General features: G+C 56.4%; 1 protein-coding gene across 2 annotated transcripts in view; it reads left to right on the plus strand.

The window, feature by feature from the left end:
- The window catches only part of NECTIN1 (nectin cell adhesion molecule 1), a 90,218-nt gene that overhangs the window by 33,334 nt on the left and 33,738 nt on the right, over window positions 1-23,146 (plus strand). For both annotated transcript variants that reach the window (XM_032641583.1, XM_032641582.1), the window contains exons 2-5: window positions 17,987-18,337; window positions 18,870-19,172; window positions 19,598-19,715; window positions 21,170-21,321. In XM_032641583.1, the coding sequence (XP_032497474.1) occupies window positions 17,987-18,337; window positions 18,870-19,172; window positions 19,598-19,715; window positions 21,170-21,321 (924 nt within the window). The remainder of the gene's footprint in view (window positions 1-17,986; window positions 18,338-18,869; window positions 19,173-19,597; window positions 19,716-21,169; window positions 21,322-23,146) is intronic.

Consider the following 23,146-nt stretch of genomic DNA (forward strand, 5'->3'; position numbering starts at 1 on the left):
CAACAGCATCATTAATTACCCCAGTAATTAAACCCAATTAGCAGTTGTAGGGGCCTTTCTGAGTGAGGAGCCATTAGCCAGGGTGAAAATGCATGGGAATGAGAGAGAAAGAAAACCCACCCTTTCCCAGCATTAAAAATGAAAGCCCGAGACAGCACTGCAAAGCAGAGGGCCCCAATTAAAGCTGGGGCCTCACTCGTTAAGCTAATTTGACATGCCATCCCACCCAGCAGCCTCTGATGGGAAGCCCGCTGGTAGAGCTGGCTGGGAGATGTGTCCAAGCTTCCTGCTCACCTTGTGGGCTAAGCTGGGCCCCCAAGTACCCCCTCCAGCCCCCTGCTCAGGGAGGGACATGAAGAGTCTGCCCATTTTTCACTAGCACCCGCTGCCCACTTCCGGGGGCTTCAGATAGCTAATAACCCAGAGTGGATGGGGCGGGGCTTGTGGAGGGGACGGTATGGTGGTGGAAGTGTGGTACAGGCCGGCTGGGAGGAGCAGGGATGAGAAATGAGAAGGAAAAGAAAAACCCGACATTTCTGGGGCCTTGGGAAAAGCAGAGGTTGCAGTCACTCTCCTGTCTGGGCCCGAGCCTGAGGGGACTCCCCCCCCACACACCCGGGGATGGCGATGAAGAGTAAGTGAGGTTACATATGTCAATGCCTGACACATCATAGGTGCTTAATTGATGGTGGCCAGCGTTAGCCCTTTGCATGCCTGGTCCTCCTAGCTCCACATCCCCGGGGGAAGATGTGAACACCAGCCCTCACAGGTGCGGAATCCCAGGGACAGAAAGAGGAAGATCCACAGCCAGAGATCAGAATGGAAGTCAAGTTTCTTAGCTCCTGGACTGGGAGGAAAAGAGAGCAGAGGAAGAATGATTTTGGAGTGCCCAGAATTATCCCTTTGGCCAGGGCTGCCCTGGGCCCAGTAGTCCCGCTAGGAGTGGGGCTGGGGGGCTCAGCCTCACCCGGAGCCTGGATGAGAGGGGGGATGGTGTCTGCCTTCCCAACGAAGAGCCCTTCCCAGCCCCATCAGCATGGCTGCCAACAGACAAGGGTCCCAGGTGTCACGTGCACCCTCACCCACGATTCTGGGGCTCGGTAGGTGTGTGGGGAGGGGGGAGGCCGCGGGCAGCCGGTGTTGTTTTGAGGAGCATAGCCTCTGGAGCCAGGCTGCCGTGTCAAATAGTCTTCACCGACTATGTGACTTTGGGCAGGTTACTTGACCTCTCTGTTTCCTCATCTCTAAGATAGAGACAATAAATGGTACGTAGCTCCCGGAGTTGTTGTGAGGATTAAGTGAATTAATATCTGTAGACATTCAGACCTCGGCCTGGCACAGACAGGTAATATGCATGTGTTAACTGTTCTTACCGTCCACTGGCAAGGGGCTGGCAGGGGCCCGGCAGGGAACGTCATCCTTTGGTACTTTCTGTGCTAGGGAGGGAGGGGAGCATGTGAGACCCCTGGCTTCTGCTGCTAAGGGGCTGGGCTCAGCCTTGGGGCAGTTGTGGGTAGCAGGCAACACCCTTCCCAGACTTAGTAGAACATGGGGGTCTGCTCCCCACCACACGCATACGCATCCCGCCAGGGGCCACTCCTGGCTTTCGGGGGCCGCTCCCGGCAGTGCGGTGGGCAGGGCGAGGAGGGCATGGGAATGGGAAGGAGAGGGAGGGCGGGGAAGGGAAGGGAAGCAGGTGGCCGCAGAGGCTGGGCTGCATCCCCGCCGCTGGGTATTGTGCCCTGCTGACTACGTGCTAGCTCTCTCTGCAAGGCAGGACGAGAAGCAGGTCCTGGCATGCCGGGCCCCTACCCAGTGACTCCTGGAACCCTAACAAGTCTGAGCTGGAAGTGGGACTGGGCGAGGTTCCTGATAGATTCATGTTGGGCAGAGGGATGGCGGGGGCGAGAGGGTGGGGAGAATGGGAAAGACCACCCCCCCAGTCGAAACGACGGCACTGCCCGTGTCGGGGGAGAGTGGGCAGGGCTGGGGGGAAGTGACCAGGGCTTGGGGTTTTCGCCTCCTGCCTCTTGGGTTCCCTCTCACCCCACCTGCCCTGGCCCGACAGGGTGGGAAGAGGACAGGCTGTGACAACGGCAGGGACCTTCTCCTCTCAGCATTTTGCCAAGAAGAGGGTGATGATTTCAGCGCCGCTGAGAAAGGAAGTGGAGGAGAAACGAGGGGGAGGGAAGATGGCAGCCCCGTGGGGCCAGGCAGGAGGGGTCATTTGGCACAGATGCACTCACTCCATCCTTTCCCCGGCCAAAGAGGTGGATGTGCTCAGGCCCGTTTTACAGGTGAAACAGGCTGGGCTTCGGGGAAGGTGTGGGACGTGATCGTGGGTCCCACTGCTAGTGGTTGCTGCTGCTGAAATCACAGCAGGACAAACTGGGTAGCATGTACCCCATCACCACCCCTTTCAGCCTCCTGGGCGCCGGGGAAGGGACAGCCCAGGAACTAGACATGTCTACAAGGTCCTGGGGCCATGGGGTGGCATGGGGAGAGAGCAGGATGAGCTCCCCGTCGGGCAGATCCACCCACAGAGGGAGGCCTTCAAGCTCAGCCAGCCTATCCCTGCAACTTGATGTCAGGACCCTTTGAAGACCCTGCTTTCTCTGGCCACCCCAGTCGGGGATTACTGGGTAGGAAAAAAACTGTGAGCTGTGACTGCCTTCCTTCCGGGGTACCACAGAGCTGAGGCTGAGCTCAGGTCTGCAGCGAGTTGAGGTTAGAACCACATGCAGGATTGTGCTTCGCTCTGTGGTTACAACCAGGAAGAGGTTAGCGCAAGTGTTAGGGTCGTGACCCAGGTCTGCGGTCTAGGTTGGCACTGACACGGCGACTTGGCTGGGGCTGGTTTGCGGGTTCATACTGCGGCTTGAGGAGGATGCTCTTCTGGGTTACCGTTGGGGTAACAGTGAGTTGGGGGTGTCACAGCTAAGGGATGTGAGAGAGGTTGGGGATCCAGCACCTCCTGCTTATGTTTGGAGGAGAAATGGTCATTTTCACTTGAGCCGTGCACTGGGGAGAGAAGCGGGGCTGGGGGTTGCAGCTGAGCCAGAGTGCGTTGAGCATGGGGGTGTGCAAGGGGAGGGTGTTCTGGATGTGACGGAAGGACCACTGAAAGACCCTCTCCTCCCTTTTCCCAAAGCTCTGCTCACCTGTTGCATCCCGTGACCCAGGCCACCCCAGGCCTCGTTCAAATGCTACCCAGACCGAAGTCCGAATTTCTGAGGCATCGGGAAGTGTCTCCTCCGTGGGGTTTGGGTTCTCCCATCGGCCAAGGGAGCATAAGGACTGAGGTTTACCTCCTTCTCTCTACCTCAGCAGGCCCTCGGCCCTGACCTGAGGGACCCTAGCGGCCTGCCTTCCCTTTAGGGGAGGCCCCTGGGGCAACACTAGCTGAAGAAGGTCAATCAGAGAGAAACCGTGACCCGAGCATTTGCCGGTTCCCTGCTTCCTGCCCTCGCCTCTTGTCTGCACCCTAGACTCTGCCCAGTACGGAGGTTTAATGCTGCCCAGTGTGCGTGAGGTCAAGACTGCTCCCCGCCCACCTGAAGCCCAGGAGCGGAGCTCATAGGGTGGCACGGAAGCCTTTGAGGGGATGGAGACAGTCCTGAACTGGGAGGTGTGGAGAGGGAGGCTGACCTGCTGACATCTGGGGCCAGGTTGTGGCAACCCAGACATTCCGGAGGGGCTTCACCAAGGAGGGGCTGTGCAGGGAAGGGCCCTTCTCCTGCACCCGAGACACTTCCCCTGCACCCGAGTCCAGATCCAGAGGAGGCCCCGTCTGCAGGCCCGGGAGCACCCTCTTCCCATCCCCCATCCCCACAGTCAACAGAAAGCGTCCCAGGAGCCAACGCCCAAGGCCTGGCTCTGTCCTTGTACCATCTGTACAGGGAGGGGGCCCAGCAGAGACCCGGCCCCTCCTGCCCTGCCTGGCAATATTACGTCTGAGCTAAGCCTTGGGCTGCAGTGTGGCTACAGTATTGCTCATTTGGTCCAGATGGACCCATGTGTCCTGCCCAGGGATGAAATAGCAAGTTTGGTGCCTGCAGCAGCCACCTTCTCCCTCTCAGGCCCCTTCTCCTTCTTAAGCCTCTTCAGAAGCAGGTAGAGGGGAAGAGGTTGTCCTGGGCCCTAATCACTGACCCCCACGCCCTGCCAAGAGTCCAGGGTTGCCACCGTGCTGTGGCTACAAAGCATCTTTGCAGAGGCCGCTGCGTTTCAGCACTAGGGACCAGTGAGACCGACGCCTTCCTGTAGGGCGGGGTCAGGAGCCCGTCTCCCCGCCCCGAACCCCAGCATCCCTCCTGAGACCCTCAATGCTGCACCAGCAGGGCAAGTCCAGTGTAGTCCTGCCGCCCTGTCATTGTCCTCTGAGCAGCAGTGGCCCCACCCACCCTGCAGCCTGGACGATCCCTCCCACTCCAGCCCTAGAGTCCCTCCCGGCAGGAAGAATTCTGACCCTAAAGCCTTGCCCAGGAGGAGCCCCCAGAGGCGGGGTGGGTGGGGGCGACAGGACACAGAGCTGCCAGCCCACGTGGAGGAGGCTGGGGTGTGGACGGAGGTGCTGGGAGCCGAAAATGCCAGTCCAGGGTGGGATGGGCACAAGGGCTGGTGCTGTAGATGCCACAGGGAGGGGTGGTGTGTGTGTGTGTGTGTGTGTGTGTGTGTGTGTGTGTGCGCGCGCATGCCCACTCATCTCCTGAGGCCTCGAGGCTGAACAACCTGCACAGAAGCAATCAGGCCACCTGCCTTAAAAGGAAAGACAGAGGCCAGCCAGGCCGGGGGTGAGAGGAGCAAACGGCAAAACTTAATGACTTTAATATGAAAGAATTTGCCACTAATGAAGCACAAGCACCCCACTGATGCAGAGAACACATGTTGTGGATTTCACTTAAGCAGGAACCAAATGAGGTGACAATCCGTCCGAAATGATAGCAGTTTACCAGCCGGAGGAAGATGCTGCCGACCTCATTTCTGCTCTTAGAAACACAGCCCTTTTGTCTTTGCGGCCTCTTGGCACTGAGTGTCTCCCTGTCTGCGCCTCTGTCCCCGACTCCCCCTTCCCCGTGCTCTTCTGTCCTCTGAGGACTGCACGCCACTCTGTCACCCATGTCTGACAGCAAACAGCAGTCAGGTGCAGACTCCCTAGGCCTCCTGTTCTCTCCACCTGTTCCCCCCAAACACGCACCTCCTCCTACCGGGTCGGGAGCAGGCTCTCCAGACAGGAGCCTGCAGCTCCTCTGCCCCCAGAGAGACCAGGACACTTCCCCTCCGGAGTGCCCCCAGCCCTCTTCCCCACTCCCCTCCTCACCCAGCTGACTCAGGTCTGCCCTGCGCATCCATCCCACACTCCAACACCCCTGCCTGAGCTTCATGCCCTTTCCTCTAGGCCGGTGGTCTTAACTGGAGGCAGTTTTGCCTCCCGGGGAACACTTGGCAATGTCTAGAGATGTTTTTGTCACAACTGAGGGAGGCTGCTACTGCGTGGAGCGGGTAGAGGCCAGCAATGCTGCTAAATGCCCCACGGTGCACAGAACGGTCCCCACGGCGAGGGGTTATCAGGCCCCAAGTGTCAGCAGTGCTGAGGTTGAGGGCCCCTGCTCTGGGAGAGTGGCCTAATCACAACAGGGACTTGCCCAAGATCACATGGTGGGTTGGTAGAGCTGGGATGGAAACCAGCTTACCTGACTCCTAGGTAGCTCCTTTCCCCAAGACTCTAATAGTGACAATAATACAACCACTTGTGTAGCGTAACTGTGCCAAGCACTGTGCTAAGAACTGATGTGAATGATTTAGTTTGCACATCCACCCCAGGAGGCAGTGCTGTAAGTGTTCCCCTTTTATACGTGAGAAGACTGAAGCACAGAGAGGCTGATGCAGCTTGCTCAGTCACCCAGAGAATAAGGAGCTGATATAAGCCTGGCTCTGTCTGCATCCAAAGTCAGTGCTCATGGATGAATGAATTACTTACGTCCCCCCGCCCGCCGCCATATTCCTCTTAACCCCTTCCCCATCAGTCTCCCACCCCAACCCTGCCCTTTTAGATTGAGCCTTCCCTGAAGCTGGCACCATATACCCACCTGACTGCCTTCCCTTCCCTGTACGGGCCCAGCCCCCTGCCACTGGGGAAGGCAGCTGCCTGGGCGTCTGGAGCTGGGCACTGGGGTATCCGACAGGCCCCTCCTGGTAAGAGGTAGATCAAGAGACCTCCACTTCTAAACATGTGGTGACCATTGGCATGGAACCCACAGGGCTGGGACAATGCATCTGTCACCCCTGAGCCTTGGGAGGCTTGGGGAATTCTCCCTGTTTTCTCGGCAGCCCCCAGCCTCTCCCACCCCACGCTAGCCTTCCGAGGAGGCTGCTGCCTACACTCCCCAAAATGTGTCATTAAAAACACACACTTGCTGAGGGGAATCCGGGCTGCCGTGTGTCTGCTGCGAGATATGTCGTCTGCTGCAGCCGGGGTGGAGACGGCCGGCGTCGGCCACAGAGAGAGGACCTGTCTGAATCCTGGCCTGAGAGCCAGGTGGTTCCAGGTCTTTGAAGCCTCAAAAGCCTGACCAGGCCGGGAGAAATCCAGGCTATGTAGTGAGGGGCGTGGAGCTGGAGAGCGTGCAGGCTTTGCAGGGCTGAGACCTCAGGAGCAGGGCCTCAGGGCCTCAGGGCCGCAGCTCGCTTGGGTGAGAAGAGTATTTTTCACCTTACGGTCTGGAGTGAGGAAGGAGGTGGGGCCGGGTGCGAGGAACTGGGGCAGAGGACAGAGGAAAGAATCGGGAGGTGGCAAGTGGGAAGCAAGCGGAGGATATGGGGTTGGGGGACAGACAAGCGGTCACCCTTTGGGGGTGTAGCTTCCTGGTTTCCATCAGGAAGGAGGAGATTCAGGCCCTGACCTGCCTCCCTTCCGTGCAGATGTGAGGCCTCACCTTCCGTCTCTGTCCTCCGGCCCTACCTGGCCACACCATGCTGTGTCCTCCTGTACAGGCCCCCCTCCTTGGCTAATGTGCAGTTTCCAGGAAGGTGCAGTCGGACCTGAGAACTGGCTAACCCTGGCCTGGGACCCCAGCTGGCTCACAGCCTTCTCCAACCGCTTGAGGCCCCCTTATGCTTACTAGGTGCCAGGCACTGGGCTGAAGTCCTGATCCTTCCGCTCAGTAGGGGAAATGCTATGACAGGTGTATGCTGAGGTCCTGGGACCCTCGGGGTGTAGGAACACCTCACTCATGGGGGAAGGGGGAAAACCTCCCCAAAAGTCAAGGCTAAGGTCATTCAGGAAGGATGAAGAGGTGTGGGCAGGTAGCAGGGTATGTGGGTTTTATTGTTTTTTGTTTGTTTGTTTGTTTTGTTTTTAATTAATTAATTTTTTTTTTTTTTTTGGCTGTGTTGGGTCTTCGTTTCTGTGTGAGGGCTTTCTCTAGTTGCGGCGAGTGGGGGCCACTCTTCATCGCGGTGCGTGGGCCTCTCACTGTCGCGGCCTCTCTTGTTGCGGAGCACAGGCTCCAGACGCGCAGGCTCAGTAGTTGTGGCTCACGGACCTAGTTGCTCCGCGGCATGTGGGATATTCCCAGACCAGGGCTCAAACCCGTGTCCCCTACATTGGCAGGCAGACTCTCAACCACTGCGCCACCAGGGAAGCCCCGGGGTATGTGTTTTTAATGGAAGGAAGAATGTGGCAGGGAACTGGTGGTCTTGTCCCACGTGGCAGGAGAGAGAGAGCAGGCAGGGGAGAGGAGCTGGAGTCTCGGATGCCCGAGATGAGGTCCAGAGCCCAAAAGGACTTTGGACTTGATCCTGAGGGCTGTAGGAAGCCGTGGAAGGGTTTTAAATCGAGAATGCTTTGTATTTTAGAGAGCAGAAAATGGATTAGAGGGGGAAGCCTGGAGGCAGGTATGTATCCTTGGCATTATAGTACAGTAGACTGGGCAAGAGACGATGGTGGCCTGCACCAGGGGCAAGGCCTGGGGAGAAGAAGGGCGGCAGGGATGAGATGGTAAGTGCTGGGTTCAAAGGAAAGGGGTTGGGATTTACTTCACTGGGGGTTCCCAGCCCAGGAGTGTTGAGAAAATAAGGAAGTGAGCCTCTGCTGGAGGTGCGGGTGGGTAGGAAAGGGGCTGAGCCGGAGGGAGGGGACTTAGGAGGAGTCTGGATTGGGGCCGGTGGGGATGGAGAACAAAGGTGGATTCAGAAGCATTTAGGAGCTAGCACCAGCTGCGCTTGGTGATTACGTGGCCGTGGAAGAGCCCTGTGTGCCCCGGCTCTGCCGTCATGCAGCCTGGATTTTCCTGGCATCCCACTTAATCTGGGAGGTCTTCTTGGAGGAGATGGGCAGTATACAGAGGTAGAGCACCCGCTTGGTAGAGAAGTTCCAGAGGCTAATCCAGGGAAGGTGCAGAGCAGGGGCAGAGAGAGAGCTGGACAGGTGACATCCAAAGTGGAGTCCTCCAGAGACATGGGGTCCAGCACTCTCGTTTTACAGAAAAGGAAACTAAGGTCAGAGAAGCAAACTGCCCTACCTAAGGCCGTACAGAAAAAAATGACCAAGTAGTGGGGGCCAGAGCCCACCTCTCCCAATTTCCAGTAAGTACCCTCCCTTCCCACCATCCAGCCAGAGGAAAGGTGACAGGTACGGGATGAGCAGTACAGAGAGGACCGAGAGGTGGAGCCTGAAGGCTAGAGATGGAGGGGGCAGAGCCAAGAGAGGCTCCCTGTTTCTGGGATGCCAGGAGTGGAGTCAGGAGCTGCTCAAGACCAGCCTACCCTGGGCTTTGGGGATGGGCAGCCAGCGTGAAAACAGGCTCAGAGGAGAGCCATCCAGGTGTCCCTGGCCACTTGCTTCTCAGTGGGAGAAGGCAAAACCCAGCTCCCTGATTCATCCCCAACCCCCAACCTATCCTCCTAGGGTTCAGGGAGAGATGGGACCAGAGCAGGCCCCACCGCCACCGCTCCCCGGGGGCTTCCACACTGCCAGAGAGCAGGGCCCGCCCAGCCCGTCTGGAAGATCCCGGGCTTCCACTCTGGCTCCTTCTGGGGCTTTTCCCAGGCTGCCACGCCCCCTCCTCTCCCATGCACTGTGCTTACCCGCCCCAGGCGCCGGGCGCCAGCCCCACAGCCCATCATTAACCAGCTCCATGTGGGGAGTTGAGGAGGGTGTGCATTAGCCAAGAGGAAAACATTGGCAGTTGCTGTGACCCCGAATGAGGGGTGGAGACGCCTGGGTTCGGACAGTAGCAATTAGCCCCTGGCTGTGGGATCATGGGATGTTAGCACCTCTGCTGGTAAGGTGGATGTGGAGGGGACGCAAGGCTCCAGGACACCTGGGACCGTCCCAATAGGCACTGCTCCCAGAGAGAATCTCACCAGGCAAAGCCCCTGCACTGCAGGAGGCCGGGGGGGCATTAGTGCTGAGCTAACAGTGGCACCGGGCCGGGCTGCTCAGCCTAGACTCGGCCCTCACGCCTTCTTGCCATGTCCAGACCCAGTGAGGGGGGGCTAGGGGTGCAGGGACGAGAGCTGGGCCAGCTGCCACTTCTCTGTTTCCTCACTGAGCCCTCTGCCCTGGCTCACCCCGGACCCCATCCTGGATGTAGAGGAGAGGCTGGAGGCTGGAGATGCAGCCTGGGCACTTGGGGAGCTCCAGAGCTAATAGGGAAACATGCCCAGGGCATAGATACGAGACAGGACAAGCTCAAAGGACTTCAGTGAGAGCCCTGCTCATGTGGGTTCTTGCTGGCAGAACGATTGGGTCCAGGCGACACTGATTGGGAAAATCTTCCCAGAGGAGGGGACCGTAGGAAGGGGAGTCCTTCCGAATCTCACCCTCTACCTCACTAGCCTCTCCCCCATGAGGTTAGGCCGTGACACCCAAAAGTGAGGAGCTAGGCAGCCCTGGGAGTTGACATTTGGAGAAGTCACTGCACTGGGAGGAGGGGACCTATAACCTTTAGGTCACTGTGCTGACTCAGCAGGGTTTCGTCTGGAGGCTCTCCCCCCTCCAATGGGTGAGTCATTCCCACTTACCACTTAGCTGGTTTCTCACCGGATTTCCTGTTCCTTTCTACCAGTTCCAGGGCAGGGAACAGGGGAGCATCCCTGGAAAGCCCTAGAGATGGATCCCAAAGGATGCCGATTTCAGAGAGGCCCCTTCTGCAGGGCCCAGTGCATCCCACCCAGGCCAGGCCTGCCACTTCTGCCCACCCAACTGAGCGCACCCGGGCAGAGTCTCAGGAAAGGAATGGCGCACCGAAGAAGAGGTAGCCTGTGCCAGAAACCTCTGAATCCCGCGGCCCCGGCCCTCGTCTTCACCCACCACATGGGCCCAGTCCCAGCTTGCTCAACTAGGGAGAGAGGGGTCTGAGGTTTCAAAGGTGGGGACAAACTGGTCGAGGTGGGTACGGGGAGGAGAGCAGCCCCCGCTCTGGGCCACACCCCGCTGCGTGGGAACCCATGGCTCCAGCCTCGGATTAGCTCGATGGCAGGCAGGGCAGGCGGGCAGGGCCCTGGGGAGCAGGTTTGTCGGCCACAGCTGAGGAGCCTTTGTGTTTTGTTGCTGAGCTGGGGCTTTTGCAGGTCCGTGACGTCTCGGGGGCAGGCCTGATGCCTGCCTTGTTGGCTCAGCACTTCTGAGAAGCCACGAAGGCAGCCCAAACTGCCCGACCCCAGTGCCAGTGGGGAAACTGAGGCACATATGCACAGGTCCCCGGGACCTGGGTCCCAGACCCTGGAGCTCATAGGGTGGCCAGGGAGAAAATAGGCAGGGCGTGAGGTCAGGAAAAGAAACAGACTCATTCTTTGGTGTCCTTAGGATGCAAGAACTCCTCTGCTGGGACTTCCCTGGTGGTCCAGTGGTAAAGAATCTGCCTTCCAATGCAGGGGATGCTAAGATCCCACATGCCATGGGACAACTAAGCCCCCATGCCACAACTACTGAGCTCACGTGCCTCAACTAGAGAGCCCACGTGCCGCAAACTACAGAGCCCACACACTCTGGAGCCCACACGCCACAACTAGAGGGAAGCCTGCATGCCGCAATGAAGAGCCCAAGCGAAGATCCCACGTGCCACAACTAAGACCAGACACAGAGAAAAATAATTAATTAATTAATTAATTAAATAGAATAGCATTTTTAAAAAAAGAATAAGAAAACTGGAGAGAGAAAAAAAAGAACCCCTCTGCCAAGGACACAGGTCCCAGTGGATCTCTTCACCCTCACTCCCCACCGCCTTGGCTTTTTCCTGCTCTGTACATAGCAGCCTCCTGCAGGTGCCCCCAACCTTGGCTCCCAAAAGTCCCTGTTTCTGACCTTGCACCTGACACGTAGTCACTGGACTCCAATGTGGGCTCCAGCCCTGGCCCCCAGCCCCTTTACCCACCTGCCCGCCAAGCCCAGCACAGGTAGCCCGCAGGCACTGTGGCTGCAATATTGTAACTGGTATTTTTGTGCCATTTCTCCAAAGGAGCAATGGAGGCACTGAGATTACACAGGAGGGACACCACCCAGAATGAGGCCCTGGAGCGTTAGATTGAGAACCTGAGTCTATTTTTTTTTAATTAATTAATTAATTTATTTTTGGCTGTGTTGGGTCTTTGTTACTGTGTGCAGGCTTTCTCTAGCTGTGGCGATCGAGGGCTACTCTTCATTGCGGTGCGCGGGCTTCTTATTGTCGTGGCTTCTCTTGTTGCGGAGCACGGGCTCCAGGCACACAGGCTTCAGTAGTTGTGGCACATGGGCTCAGTAGTTGTGGCTCTCGGGCTCTAGAGCACAGGCTCAGTAGCTATGGCGCACGGGCTTAGCTGCTCCACGGCATGTGGGATCTTCCTGGACCAGGGCTCGAACCTGTGTCCCCTGCATTGGCAGGCGGACTCTTAACCACTGTGCCACCAAGAAAGCCCCCCTGAGTCTATTCTTATGGCAGGTTAGGAAGAGCACTGGGCTGGGTCCTGCTGTTCTGTGTTCCTGAGCAAGTGACCCAACTGCTCTGGCCCCTTGTCTCCTCCTTTGTAAAATGATGGGTTGCATGGTCCATTGAGCTCCACTGTGCTACCATTTTGGTGGTCCTAGTTCCCACATCTGGGACAGCCTCTGCTTCTCATGTAAGAGGGAGCCTGTGGGGAAGAAGAGATGGTACCTTCTGTGGACCAGCCCTAGCTGCTTGGGGAACCAGAGAGAGTCTATAGAGTACTCTCCAAGCCCTGGACCCTGCCAGCATCAGCCGTGACATGATCAGCTCAACCCAAGGTCAAACCTGCTCCTTCCCTCTCCCACAGGGACTTGCAGTCTATTTGGAGACGGGAGGATACAGCAGAAAACATGCTAAACACACATGCCAGGAAACAAAAAAGGGTACAGATTCATGTTATATGTATTTGGGCAATGAATAGACATGTCAGCTAAGTAGGAGGAGTCCAGAAGGACTTCCTGGAAGAGGGGGACTAGAAGCACACATACAGTGCCTAGTACTGGGTAGGTGCTCGATAAATATTTGTGGGGGTTTTTGTTTGTTTTTCTTTTTTGCGGTACGCAGGCCTCTCACTGTTGTGGCCTCTCCCGTTGCGGAGCACAGGCTCCGGACGCGCAGGCTCAGCGGCCATGGCTCATGGGCCCAGCCGCTCTGCAGCACGTGGGATCCTCCTGGACCGGGGCACGAACCCACGTCCCCTGCATCGGCAGGCGGACTCTCAACCACTGCGCCACCAGGGAAGCCCTCGATAAATATTTGTTGAATGAAGTGCCGGGAAGGGAGGCCTCCTGCTTCATAAATGAGAAATGTTGATGATGATGATGGTGGTGATGGTGATGTTGATGGTGGTGATGATGATGATAGCAACTAACATTTACTGAGCATTTAATTTTGTGCTAAGTGCTGTCCTCGAGTTTCACATTTACTCGTTTAATCATTACAACAACTTTTACAATAGGTATTATTATAATCCCCATTTTACAGATGTGCATCCTCAGTGCAAACTGAGGCACAGAGAGGTTAAGTCATTTGCCCAAACTTTCACAGCTCGTAGGTGACAGAGGGGGCATGCAAACCCACACTGTCTGGCTCTTCACACCCCACCATACTGCCTGATGGGGATGGTGACCTCTTCAGAGGGTGGGAGGAGCTTGGGCAAGGTAGGGGAGACAGAAGCATCAGTTTTCGGGCTGTCAGGGCTGGAGTGCTTGGTGGGCACGGACCAGCCAAGGAGAGGGGCTGTGTGGTCTCCCAGGGGACTCCCCTGCAGTGCACCCCTTCTCTCAGGCCTTCCAGAGAAGGCTTACAATCCACCTCAACCTGCACAGAGGAGGGCCCTTCTCCTGGGTCCCCGCCCTCAACTAGCCCTTTCTCACTTTTCGGTGGTGCCTGCAGCAGTCTGACCCTGGCTGTCAGAGCCACTGGGGTAGAGTGTGCCCCGCTCTCTGAAAGCCTCCCAATCTGCCCAATCTAAACAATGAGGGACATACCCCCCTCACCCCCGCATCCCCCAACCAAGACACGTGGATTGGGTTCCGGGTCCCTAAGCCTAAAGTGGGGGGAAAGCTGAGGGAGGGTCTTCAGCCCTTACCAGTCTTCCCAGCCCCTCCCAGTTCCACAACTCTAGGATCCCCGCCCTCAGTGACCCCAAACCCCATACTCCAAGCGTTCCCTTATGCCCACCCGCCAGGGTCCCCTCACCGGCCCTGCTAACAGCAGCGGTTCTAGGTGCTTTCACCAAAAACATTTTTACTGCAAACATTTTGCCACATAACTAATTGGCCGTGAGGCAATTTTGCCATGAAAGAGAAAATAACTGGTTGACAGTTTGGTTTGACAGTTTGGTTTCAACTAGTTGAGATGCGCTAGCGTTTCTTCCAGTTAGTGACGTTACTGATGGCTTTATCAAGCTGACAGAAGATGATGGTTTTCCCCAAGAGTTGGTTTTGTATTTTGAAACACACTACGTTGGAGGAGAAAGAGGCCAAGGGCCTCAAAGGCACAGAGTTGAGCCTACGTTTCCCATAGAACTTTTTGGAAAGTCTATCAAAGGACGTAAGACAATGTGCTGAGAGCACACAGCAGTGCAGAGGTTCTCCCAACGCAACACAAAGTTCAGTTACAAACATGCACCCTAGTGTTCGGAAACTGACACCTCTCTGAATGAAGGAAGACATTTTAGCAGAAAAGAAAAAGTTCGATACCAAATGAGGAGACGAATCAACAAATGTATAAAATAATATGAACGAAAGACTTGGAAGACAAGTGCTTACTGCTTAGACAAGTACAACCCACAAAAGAAAATCAGTTCTTCGCACGGTATTGCCATGCATCTACACACATTTTATTTATTTATTTTTAATTTTTGGCTGCATTGGATCTTCATTGCTGTGCGCGGGCTTTCTCTGGTTGCAGTGAGCGGGGGCTACTCTTCGTTGCAGTGTGTGGGCTTCTCACTGCGGTGGGTTCTCTTGTTGCGGAGCACGAGCTCTAGGCGCATGGGCTTCAGTAGTTGTAGCACACAGGCTCAGTAGTTGCGGCACGCAGGCCCTAGGGCACACGGGCTTTAGTAGTTGTGGTGCGTGGGCTCAGTAGTTGTGGCACATGGGCTTAGCTGCCCCACGGCATGTGGGATCTTCCTGGACCAGGGATCGAGCCTGTGTCTCCAGCATCGGCAGGCAGATTCTTAACCACTGCACCACCAGGGAAGTCCCTACACACATTTTAAATTCAAATATTTTGTATTTTGCAATAAGGTCTTTTTAATTTTGTTACTCATTTCTCCTGTTTCATTATGGCCTTTTTAATGTCCCTCATTTATACTTTATTATTTTATCTTTTTCGGCAAAGTTGACTTATGGACAATTAGTTATGCTGCAAGAAATGTGGCAAAGGCATCTGTGGCAAAGATGCTTACAATGGAAATAGCAGACAAGGCTAACAGTAAGCTGTAGGCAGAGAGGCCCATGTCAGGATGCACCTGCCAGCTCCTTAGAGGTCCTCCCGCCCGCCTGCCCGCTCATCACGGGGGCAGAGGGGCAGGAGCCCAGGGAACCCACTTAGTGCGCAGTGAGCGGGCACCCAGGCACCTTCCTCGCTGCCCCGCCTGCCATGGGGTTGCTTCTGGGAGAGTCACACAGGAGAGGAGACAGCAGCCTCAACCCCAAAACAGACGTGGGATGGGGAGGGCCACCTCAGCCTGGTGAGGCGCTGATGAGAGGGGGCTTCTGGGGCACCTGAGCCCCTTGCAGAAGCCTCTCCTCCCCACGCCCAGGCTGCAGTCAGCCGTCTCCCCTCCTGGCTCACAGCTCTGCAGAGTAAGGTCACTGCTGAGGACGTGGCAAATGAATGTCAGCCTGTGCTCCAGGCACTGAACTCTGCCTGTCCCTACATCCCCAGTGGGTGAAAGGAGACGGGGTGGCAGCGGGCTTGGTGGGCTGTGTCCCATTGTAGGCCCCACTGTGCCCTGGTACCAATCCCAAGGTAGATCCTGGTGCCCACACCCCTACCCAGCCCCCCACCGTGGCCCGAGCCTTCCCAACTGGCTTTTCCTGTTCCCGGCTTTGTGTGGTGGAAGTTCCCCAATTATACCCACATTACCCCAGCTGCTGGGCAGCCTCCAGCAGGCTTGGTGAGTAGAGGCTGGGCGTGTTGGAGGGAGCACCCACTTACCCTGCTGGAAGGCCTAGGGCTTAGCCGCTTGCCAACTGGCCAGTCAGCAGGAGTACTGGGCTTACTGGCCCACTGACTTCACTGTGGGACTGTGTCTGGGGTGAGGCCACAGCTGGGCTGGGCTGCAGTTCAGGGAATCAGACTGGCCAGAAGGGACCATTGGCACCGTGGAGTCCAGCCTGCTCCCTTACAGGGGAGGAAAAGAGGGCTCGGGAAGGGGAAGTGACCCACCAAGGTGCCAAGGCGAGCTCAAGACGGAGCCGGGCTAGAAGCCTGCCCTCCTGACCCCCTACTGGGTGTCTCCGGCATAGTTCTCCCACCAGCCCACAGTGTTCTCCACCGGGGACATGTCAGAACCCCCCAGACTGGCCAAGGGGACGGCTGGAGGGGTGGGGTGGTGGTACCCCAGGTGGACCTTGAAGGGCTGTGTGGACGTGAGCGGGCATAGAGGAGGGAACCATCAGGGAAGCTTTCAGAGCATGGCGAGGGCCTAGCTTGGAGGGCCAAAGATATACTTATTCAACAGGCATGTCTTGAGTGCCTACTGTGTGCCAAACACAGGGGATACCGTAGTGCCTGGAGAGACCTGGCCTGTACCTTCTTGAGGGGAGGCGTGGGGGCCAGCATACTTCACTGACCATTGTCTCGGGACCCTTCAGAAGAGTGTGGCCTACTCATACCTCCATCACGCAGAGGCAAGCATAAGCCCCGAGTTCCCAGTCTGGAGCAGCAGACTCCCTTAGTGGGGGGGGGGGGGGGGGGGGGGCGGGGGGCGCGTTTAGGCCATCCCTCGGGCTCTGGGTCAGTCCAGGGCCTGACACTGATGTTACTGATGGCACTCAATAAAGTAACTGAGTGAAATAAGAATGGAAGGACGGCTGATGACAGAGCTCAGGAGCGAGCCCACTGGAGTGAATGACTGAGCCAAGTTCAGAGTTAAGGAAAAGCTCAAACAGAAGCCACTTGAGATGGAATAAAGCAAAATCGGTAGGGAGACTAGAGGGAATTCATTCATTCATTCGATGCCACTGATCACTCCCTCCCTCTTGCAAACCTCTCCTCTCACGGCTTCCAGTGCCATTTGTCTGGCCACAGATATTTACTGAGCACCTACTGTGTGCTAGATCATGGGCTAGGCGCTGGGGCTACAGGCATGGAAAAGACGCAGGCGCTGCTCTGGAGGAGCTCACCGTCTGGCAGAGGAGAAGCCAGAGGTGTGAATAACCACATTCCCAGGCAGAAAAGGGCTCTAATAGGGTTGGGAGGATCAGGGAAGCTTCCCAAAGGAGGCGGCCTGAGTGGGATATCCATAGGTGGGAAAGGGGCAGGGCCTTCCAGGGAACGAGAGGAACAGGCCTAGACATGTAGCATCTACGGCTCTGTGCTCCTTGGAGGCTGGGACTGAACCGCTCATTGACGTGACTCCAGCGCTGATAATAGACTCAGAAATGGGAAGAGGGAGAAGGAAACACAGAAATACGGCACGTTCTGAGGAGGGGTCCAGTCTGGCCTGGTTGGAAGGCCTCATGTATGGAGAGCCGTGGACAGAAAGGCAGGACCCAGCTTATGAGGACGTCAGATGCCAAGTTAAGACATCCAGGCTTGATTGTGAAGGCGAGTTAGAGCCAGAGAGGCTGAGCCTCGTGCAGCCGCCTTGCTGGGTAAGAGGGCCAGCCAGTGCAGCCCAGGGCCCGGGCCCTCAGCCCTTCCTGAGTGGAGGTGGCCATAATGATGGCCACTGTGGGCCCCGGTGCTCCCCCAGCGCTTCCTGCCTCCCGACACTTTCTCATCCGTCGTACCATTTGGTTCTCCTAGCAACCTGTGAGCTAGAGAGGACTGGATTATCCGCCCCATTTATCAGACGAGGGAACCGAGGCCCAGGAAGGTGAAACAGCTGGTGGCTCCTCTGCTGAGCCTCTGCTCAAAAAACAGCACATTCAACCCTCATCAGAAATAAGGGTGTGGACGGTATTTACTGCCATGGAGCAACACTGATGATATGTCACTAAGTGAAAAGACAGTGTATGGAACAGATTACGGTACGCTTCTGATTTTGTTTAAAAAAAAAACAGATGGTTACCTGGATATATAGAGAAGAATGTAAAAGAGAACACTTCCTATCAGATGATCAGTGATATGTCTGAGTGGTGGGATCACGGGTTGTTGTCATTTTCTTCTCAGTATATTTTAGTATTACCCACAACAGTGTTTCTATAACAAGCAATTATTATTTTAGAGTCAGAATTTTTTAAAATAACGACTACTGGAAAATAGAAGACCAGCGCACAGGGAGTTGGGGCGGGGGCTGTGGCTGTCCCTGACCACCCTCTGCCATCTCCCTCGACCAGGCGCCCACACCCAGGTGGTCCAGGTGAACGACTCCATGTACGGTTTCATCGGCACGGACGTGGTGCTGCACTGCAGCTTCGCCAACCCGCTGCCCGGCGTGAAGATCACCCAGGTCACGTGGCAGAAGGCCACCAATGGCTCCAAGCAGAACGTGGCCATCTACAACCCGGCCATGGGCGTCTCGGTGCTGGCCCCCTACCGCGAGCGCGTGGAGTTCCTGCGGCCCTCCTTCACAGATGGCACCATTCGCCTCTCCCGCCTGGAGCTGGAGGACGAGGGCGTCTACATCTGCGAGTTTGCCACCTTCCCTGCTGGCAATCGAGAGAGCCAGCTCAATCTCACTGTGATGGGTAAGCTGACCGGACCACTCCTCTCTGCTTGGGTGGGGCCTGTGGCCTGGGGGCTTGGCCATCTTCAGTGGCCCCAGATGCGCTCCTTGGGTCGGCATGTGCTCTGGGCGTGCCACTTCTGGTCTCTTCTAACCAGGCTGTCTCAGTTCACTAGGGATGGGGGCTGGGCCTTCGCTGTGGACAGAGCTGAGGATCAGTATTCAGGTTGGAGCCCCACCGTGGGGCACTTTCCAGGTGGCCAGGAAGCAGGCAGACGCCATGGTAAGGGAGAGAGCCTCCAGAGCACAGCAGGACTCCAAGAAGACTTCCACGTGACAAAAGGGGATACAAAGACTAGAGCAGGAAGGCTGCGGGTTAGACCCGAAGAGGTCCCTGTGAGAAGTGCTGGGAGGGGCTTTGGTGAAGCGTAGCTGAGAGGCATGGATGGCCAGGGTGACCTGAAGCAAGGCCTGGCAGGTACCTGCCCTCCTGGCCTGTGTGTCCTTGATGAGGCAGCAGAGCCAGACTCATGGCTGTCTCTGGTTCCCCACAGCCAAACCCACCAACTGGATAGAGGGCGCCCAGGCAGTGCTTCGAGCCAGGAAGGGGCAGGATGACAAGGTCCTGGTGGCCACCTGCACCTCGGCCAATGGGAAGCCTCCCAGTGTGGTGTCCTGGGAAACACGGCTGAAGGGTGAGGCGGAGTACCAGGAGATCCGGAACCCCAACGGCACGGTGACCGTCATCAGCCGTTACCGCCTGGTGCCCAGCCGGGAAGCCCACCAGCAGTCCCTGGCCTGCATCGTCAACTACCACATGGACCGCTTCCGGGAAAGCCTCACCCTCAACGTGCAGTGTGAGCGAGGCAGAGTGTCGGAGGGCTGGGTCTCCCAGGGTGGGGCAGGCGCCGTGGTCCCCTCACACCACCCCCACCCTCGCCAGCCCTCCCTCCTTTGCGTCTCACCTCTCATCACTCTCCCCACCCCTCCTTCCCTCACCCCCTTATCCTTCCTCTTTTCCTTCCTCCTCCCTCTCTCTTTCTGGGGGTTCTTCATCCTCCCCTCCTCTTCCCCCTTTGCCCACGCTCTCTTTCCCCCTTCCTCATTCCCCTGCTTTTTCTGCTCCGAGGGTCCGTGACCTCCACCCTCCCTGTCATTCTACCCCCTCTTCCTGCTGTTTCCATGTCACTTCCCCTTCCATCCCCTCCCCATCAGAGCCTCCCTCACCCAAGTTCTGCTCTCCTGACCTCACCCTTTTCAAACGTCACCTCTTGTCCCACAGACGAGCCCGAGGTGACCGTCGAGGGGTTTGATGGGAACTGGTACCTGCAGCGGATGGATGTGAAGCTCAAGTGCAAAGCTGATGCCAACCCCCCAGCCACCGAGTACCACTGGACCACGTAAGTGCTGCGGGGCTGGCTGGTCGCTTTGCCAGGAACCTTGCTGGTCACAGGGAGGCCCACCCACCCCACCTCCAGAAACCTTGGGCAGAGAGGAAATGAAGGTCTAGGCTCAGGCGGCTCGGTGAGAAGGGGAGAGGGGCCATGAGAGACACGCACACACACACACGCACACATACACCCCCTTGTTTGACAGCATCAGGGTCCGTGGGACAAACCATTCTGCCAGGGGGGCTTCCCTCGTGACCTACCTTCCTTCTGCTCCCTAATAAGGAATGCTGTGGTGATTCAGTTTGAGTCACTCCCACCCCAGCCCCCACTATTTATTTTTATCAAGATGTCCCCAGGGAAGCTGGCTTTCTGGAGCATCCCAGATCTTTCTTTGTTCCTTTTCCTTCTCTCCAGCACCCCCAGATTCTCAGGGAAGAGGCAGCAGTCAGCCCAGAATTCCTGTGTTCATAGAGTGCTCGTCCCAAGGCCCATCCTCCCATTCTTGGCTTCGTGGTCTTTGGGCCTGGACCTCAAAGGGTCTAGTCTCACTCCCCCCCCCGAGCCAGCTCTGATGGCCTGAGCCAAGGTTCCTCCCAGAGAAGAGCTGGATGGGACACACAGAAAGCAGAAAGACAGGGGCGTGGGGAAGCTAAGAAGCAGGTTGACATGGGTGGCCAGAATATGGCTGCCCAGATCGTGTCTACGTTCTTTTTCTAGGGAGTAGAAGGCGCTGACATACCTTAGCTGTTTGTTACCATCCCCTTCCTGGAACCAGAAGTAGTTCCGAAGGTGCGAGTGGGCAGGGCCCTGCTTGCCAAGTTCAGCTCCGGGTCCAACAGAATAATAGTTTTGTGGCATGAAGGATCAGGAGGAAGGAAAAGGTCTCCTGTGTTCAGGAACCTTCTAGGACTCTCCCCCTGTGAAAAAGACCTGTGACATGCCCAGCAAGAAAATGAGACGGTGAAATGGAACATAATTCCTAAACATGGGTCACATCTCGTTACCTGAGTAACTTGTTAAAATTCTAGGCCATGACCGCAGTGGTGCAGCTTTAGTAGATTTGGGGTTAGGACCCCAGACTATTAACCAGCTACCCAGGAAACCAAGGACCAACTACCAGGAACCAGTGTGGTGGAAAGAGCACTGTGCCAAGAGTCCAGAGCTCTGGCTAGAGCTCCAATTGTCACTTTCTAGCTATGTTTCCTTGGCCTTGAACCTTGTTTCTCTTCTGTCGAGTGGAACCAGTATCTACCTGTCCCGTCCGCATGTCAGTGCTGTGATGAGCAAATGTGAAACACTGAAAGATGATTGTTGTTTTTGATTGTTTTTACCCCTTCCGAGACAGATGCTGCCTATGAACTCAGCCAAAGGGCTGATGGTGTTGAAGTCAGGTGGGTGACACAAGGGCAGCTTCTCGGGGCTGGAGAGTCGTAACCCTCTGCCTTGTCTCCCAATCCCTGCAGGCTGAATGGCTCCCTCCCCAAGGGTGTGGAGGCCCAGAACAGAACTCTCTTCTTCAGGGGACCTATCAACTACAGCCTGGCAGGAACCTACGTCTGTGAGGCCACCAACCCCATCGGCACCCGCTCGGGCCAGGTGGAGGTCAATATCACAGGTAGGAAGCTGCACCCTTCCCTGCCACTCCCCGCCTCTCTGCGCCCACTGCCTCCTCCACTGCCAGCATCTGCCACCTATGGGCTGTGTCACTATAGGAAATTTGTGTCTCCTCTCCCTGCTTCTCTGGTTCTCCCTTGAGCTCTGGCCACTGGTCTTGCTTTGCTTTTCTCTTTCCTCTGTGAAGGTTGTGTGTGAGACAGGGTGACCCCCCGCCCCCGCCAGTCAGAGAGGGGCAGGAGGGAGGCTCCAGGAGGGAGGAAGGAAGTGCTGTTTACAGCAATGCTGTTTTGGGGGTGGGCGTGGTTAGAGCCTGCCCATGGGTCTGCACACCTGTGATGCTGCCTTGGTGGGGTGGGCTTGTGGGAGGAGCTCATCTCCTCTGAGCTTCGCTCCTGCAGTTCAGGAAACCTGCGTGGGCTGGAGGGCGAGGCTTACCTCAAGCAAAGATACAGAGGGAAAGCCAGGATACAGCCCAAAGCCATGGTGGTTTGTGTGCCCTGCAACTGAATTGCTATCTTCCCTGCATTTTTCTCTCTCAGGGCAGATGGGAGGGAGACTCAGCCTCCTGACCTCTTAGAGCAAAGGGAACACAGGGGCTGGGATGTTCTGGGGGAGACATCACATGGAACGTGAAAGGAGCATGGGCTTCCGTGTCAGACAGCTGGACAAGCCGTCATCTGTAAAACGGGCACAGTATGACATGCCTTGAAGGCTTGTCGTCAGAATTTATATAACGTAGGCCAAGCACCTAGCACAGACCAGTGTGTCAATAAATGGCTCGTGTTATTATCTTGTCTCTGTCATTATCATTATTAATGGAAAGATCAAAACAAGCCAACAGAGGGGTAAAGTACCATCACAACTTCGCAACCAGGGTGTCTTTAACCCTGTATCTGAGCTAGTTCCAGGGTGAGAAAGTGACAGAAAGACCCTCCTAGGACAGGAAGTGACATCATGCTGCTACTGAGCTGGACAGGAAGTGACCTCGGAGAGATGTTGAGCTAGGTTCAGGGATACTGGATGTTGGGCGGCGGTTCCTGGCTCCAGGCACAGAGCTTGGGCAAGTCCTGAGGATTCATTAGCTCTGAGCCTGTTTCTCAGAGGTGGGAGGCCTCACCTGTGGGTACATTCAAGGCACAGCTGCTGATAAAACAGCCCGAAGCTGTCCGAGGGCTGCACCCACCTGTCCTCGGGGCTGTTCTGTCACCTCTGTCACCAGAGTTGGAAGGAGATGGAGTCACTTGTCACTTGCTCTTTTCTTCAACTCCCTGCTCTGGGCTCTCGGACTGGCTAAGGTGGTAGAAATGTCAGAGGGAACACAGTTTTCAAGGCATGAGCCCGCTGTGTCCCCCTTTGCCTGGCAAAGTGATAGAGCTATTCTTTTCTACTTAACCCCCCCCCCCCACTAAAAAAAAGAAATGTCAGAGGTGGAGCCTGGGGAAAGCTGAGACAGCCCCTCCCCCACTCTAGGGTCTCGGCGTTCCCATAAGTTGGCAAGGATGGTAAGGCCAGTGTCACACACTTCTCGCCCCCTGGAGAAAGTCTGAGCAAAGCTCCATAAGAGCCTCTAGGCGCCTGAGCTCTGGCCATGTGGTACATGAGGGTGAACAATGTCATAAGGGAGCGCGACCACCTGGGGGGATGGGGGTCATGTGAGGGACAGCACAGACTTGGCCTGAATGTGTTCACATACTGGCTCTTCCTGGCTGTGTGGCCTTCACCCCTCTGAGCCTCAGCTTCCTAGTCTGTAATACAGAGACCATCATACTTATCTCAGGCTCCTTTTGATCACGCCAAATCTGTATACCACGGCCTAGCACACA

Source organism: Phocoena sinus, chromosome 8, assembly GCF_008692025.1.
Source record: "Phocoena sinus isolate mPhoSin1 chromosome 8, mPhoSin1.pri, whole genome shotgun sequence".
Lineage (NCBI taxonomy): Eukaryota > Metazoa > Chordata > Mammalia > Artiodactyla > Phocoenidae > Phocoena > Phocoena sinus.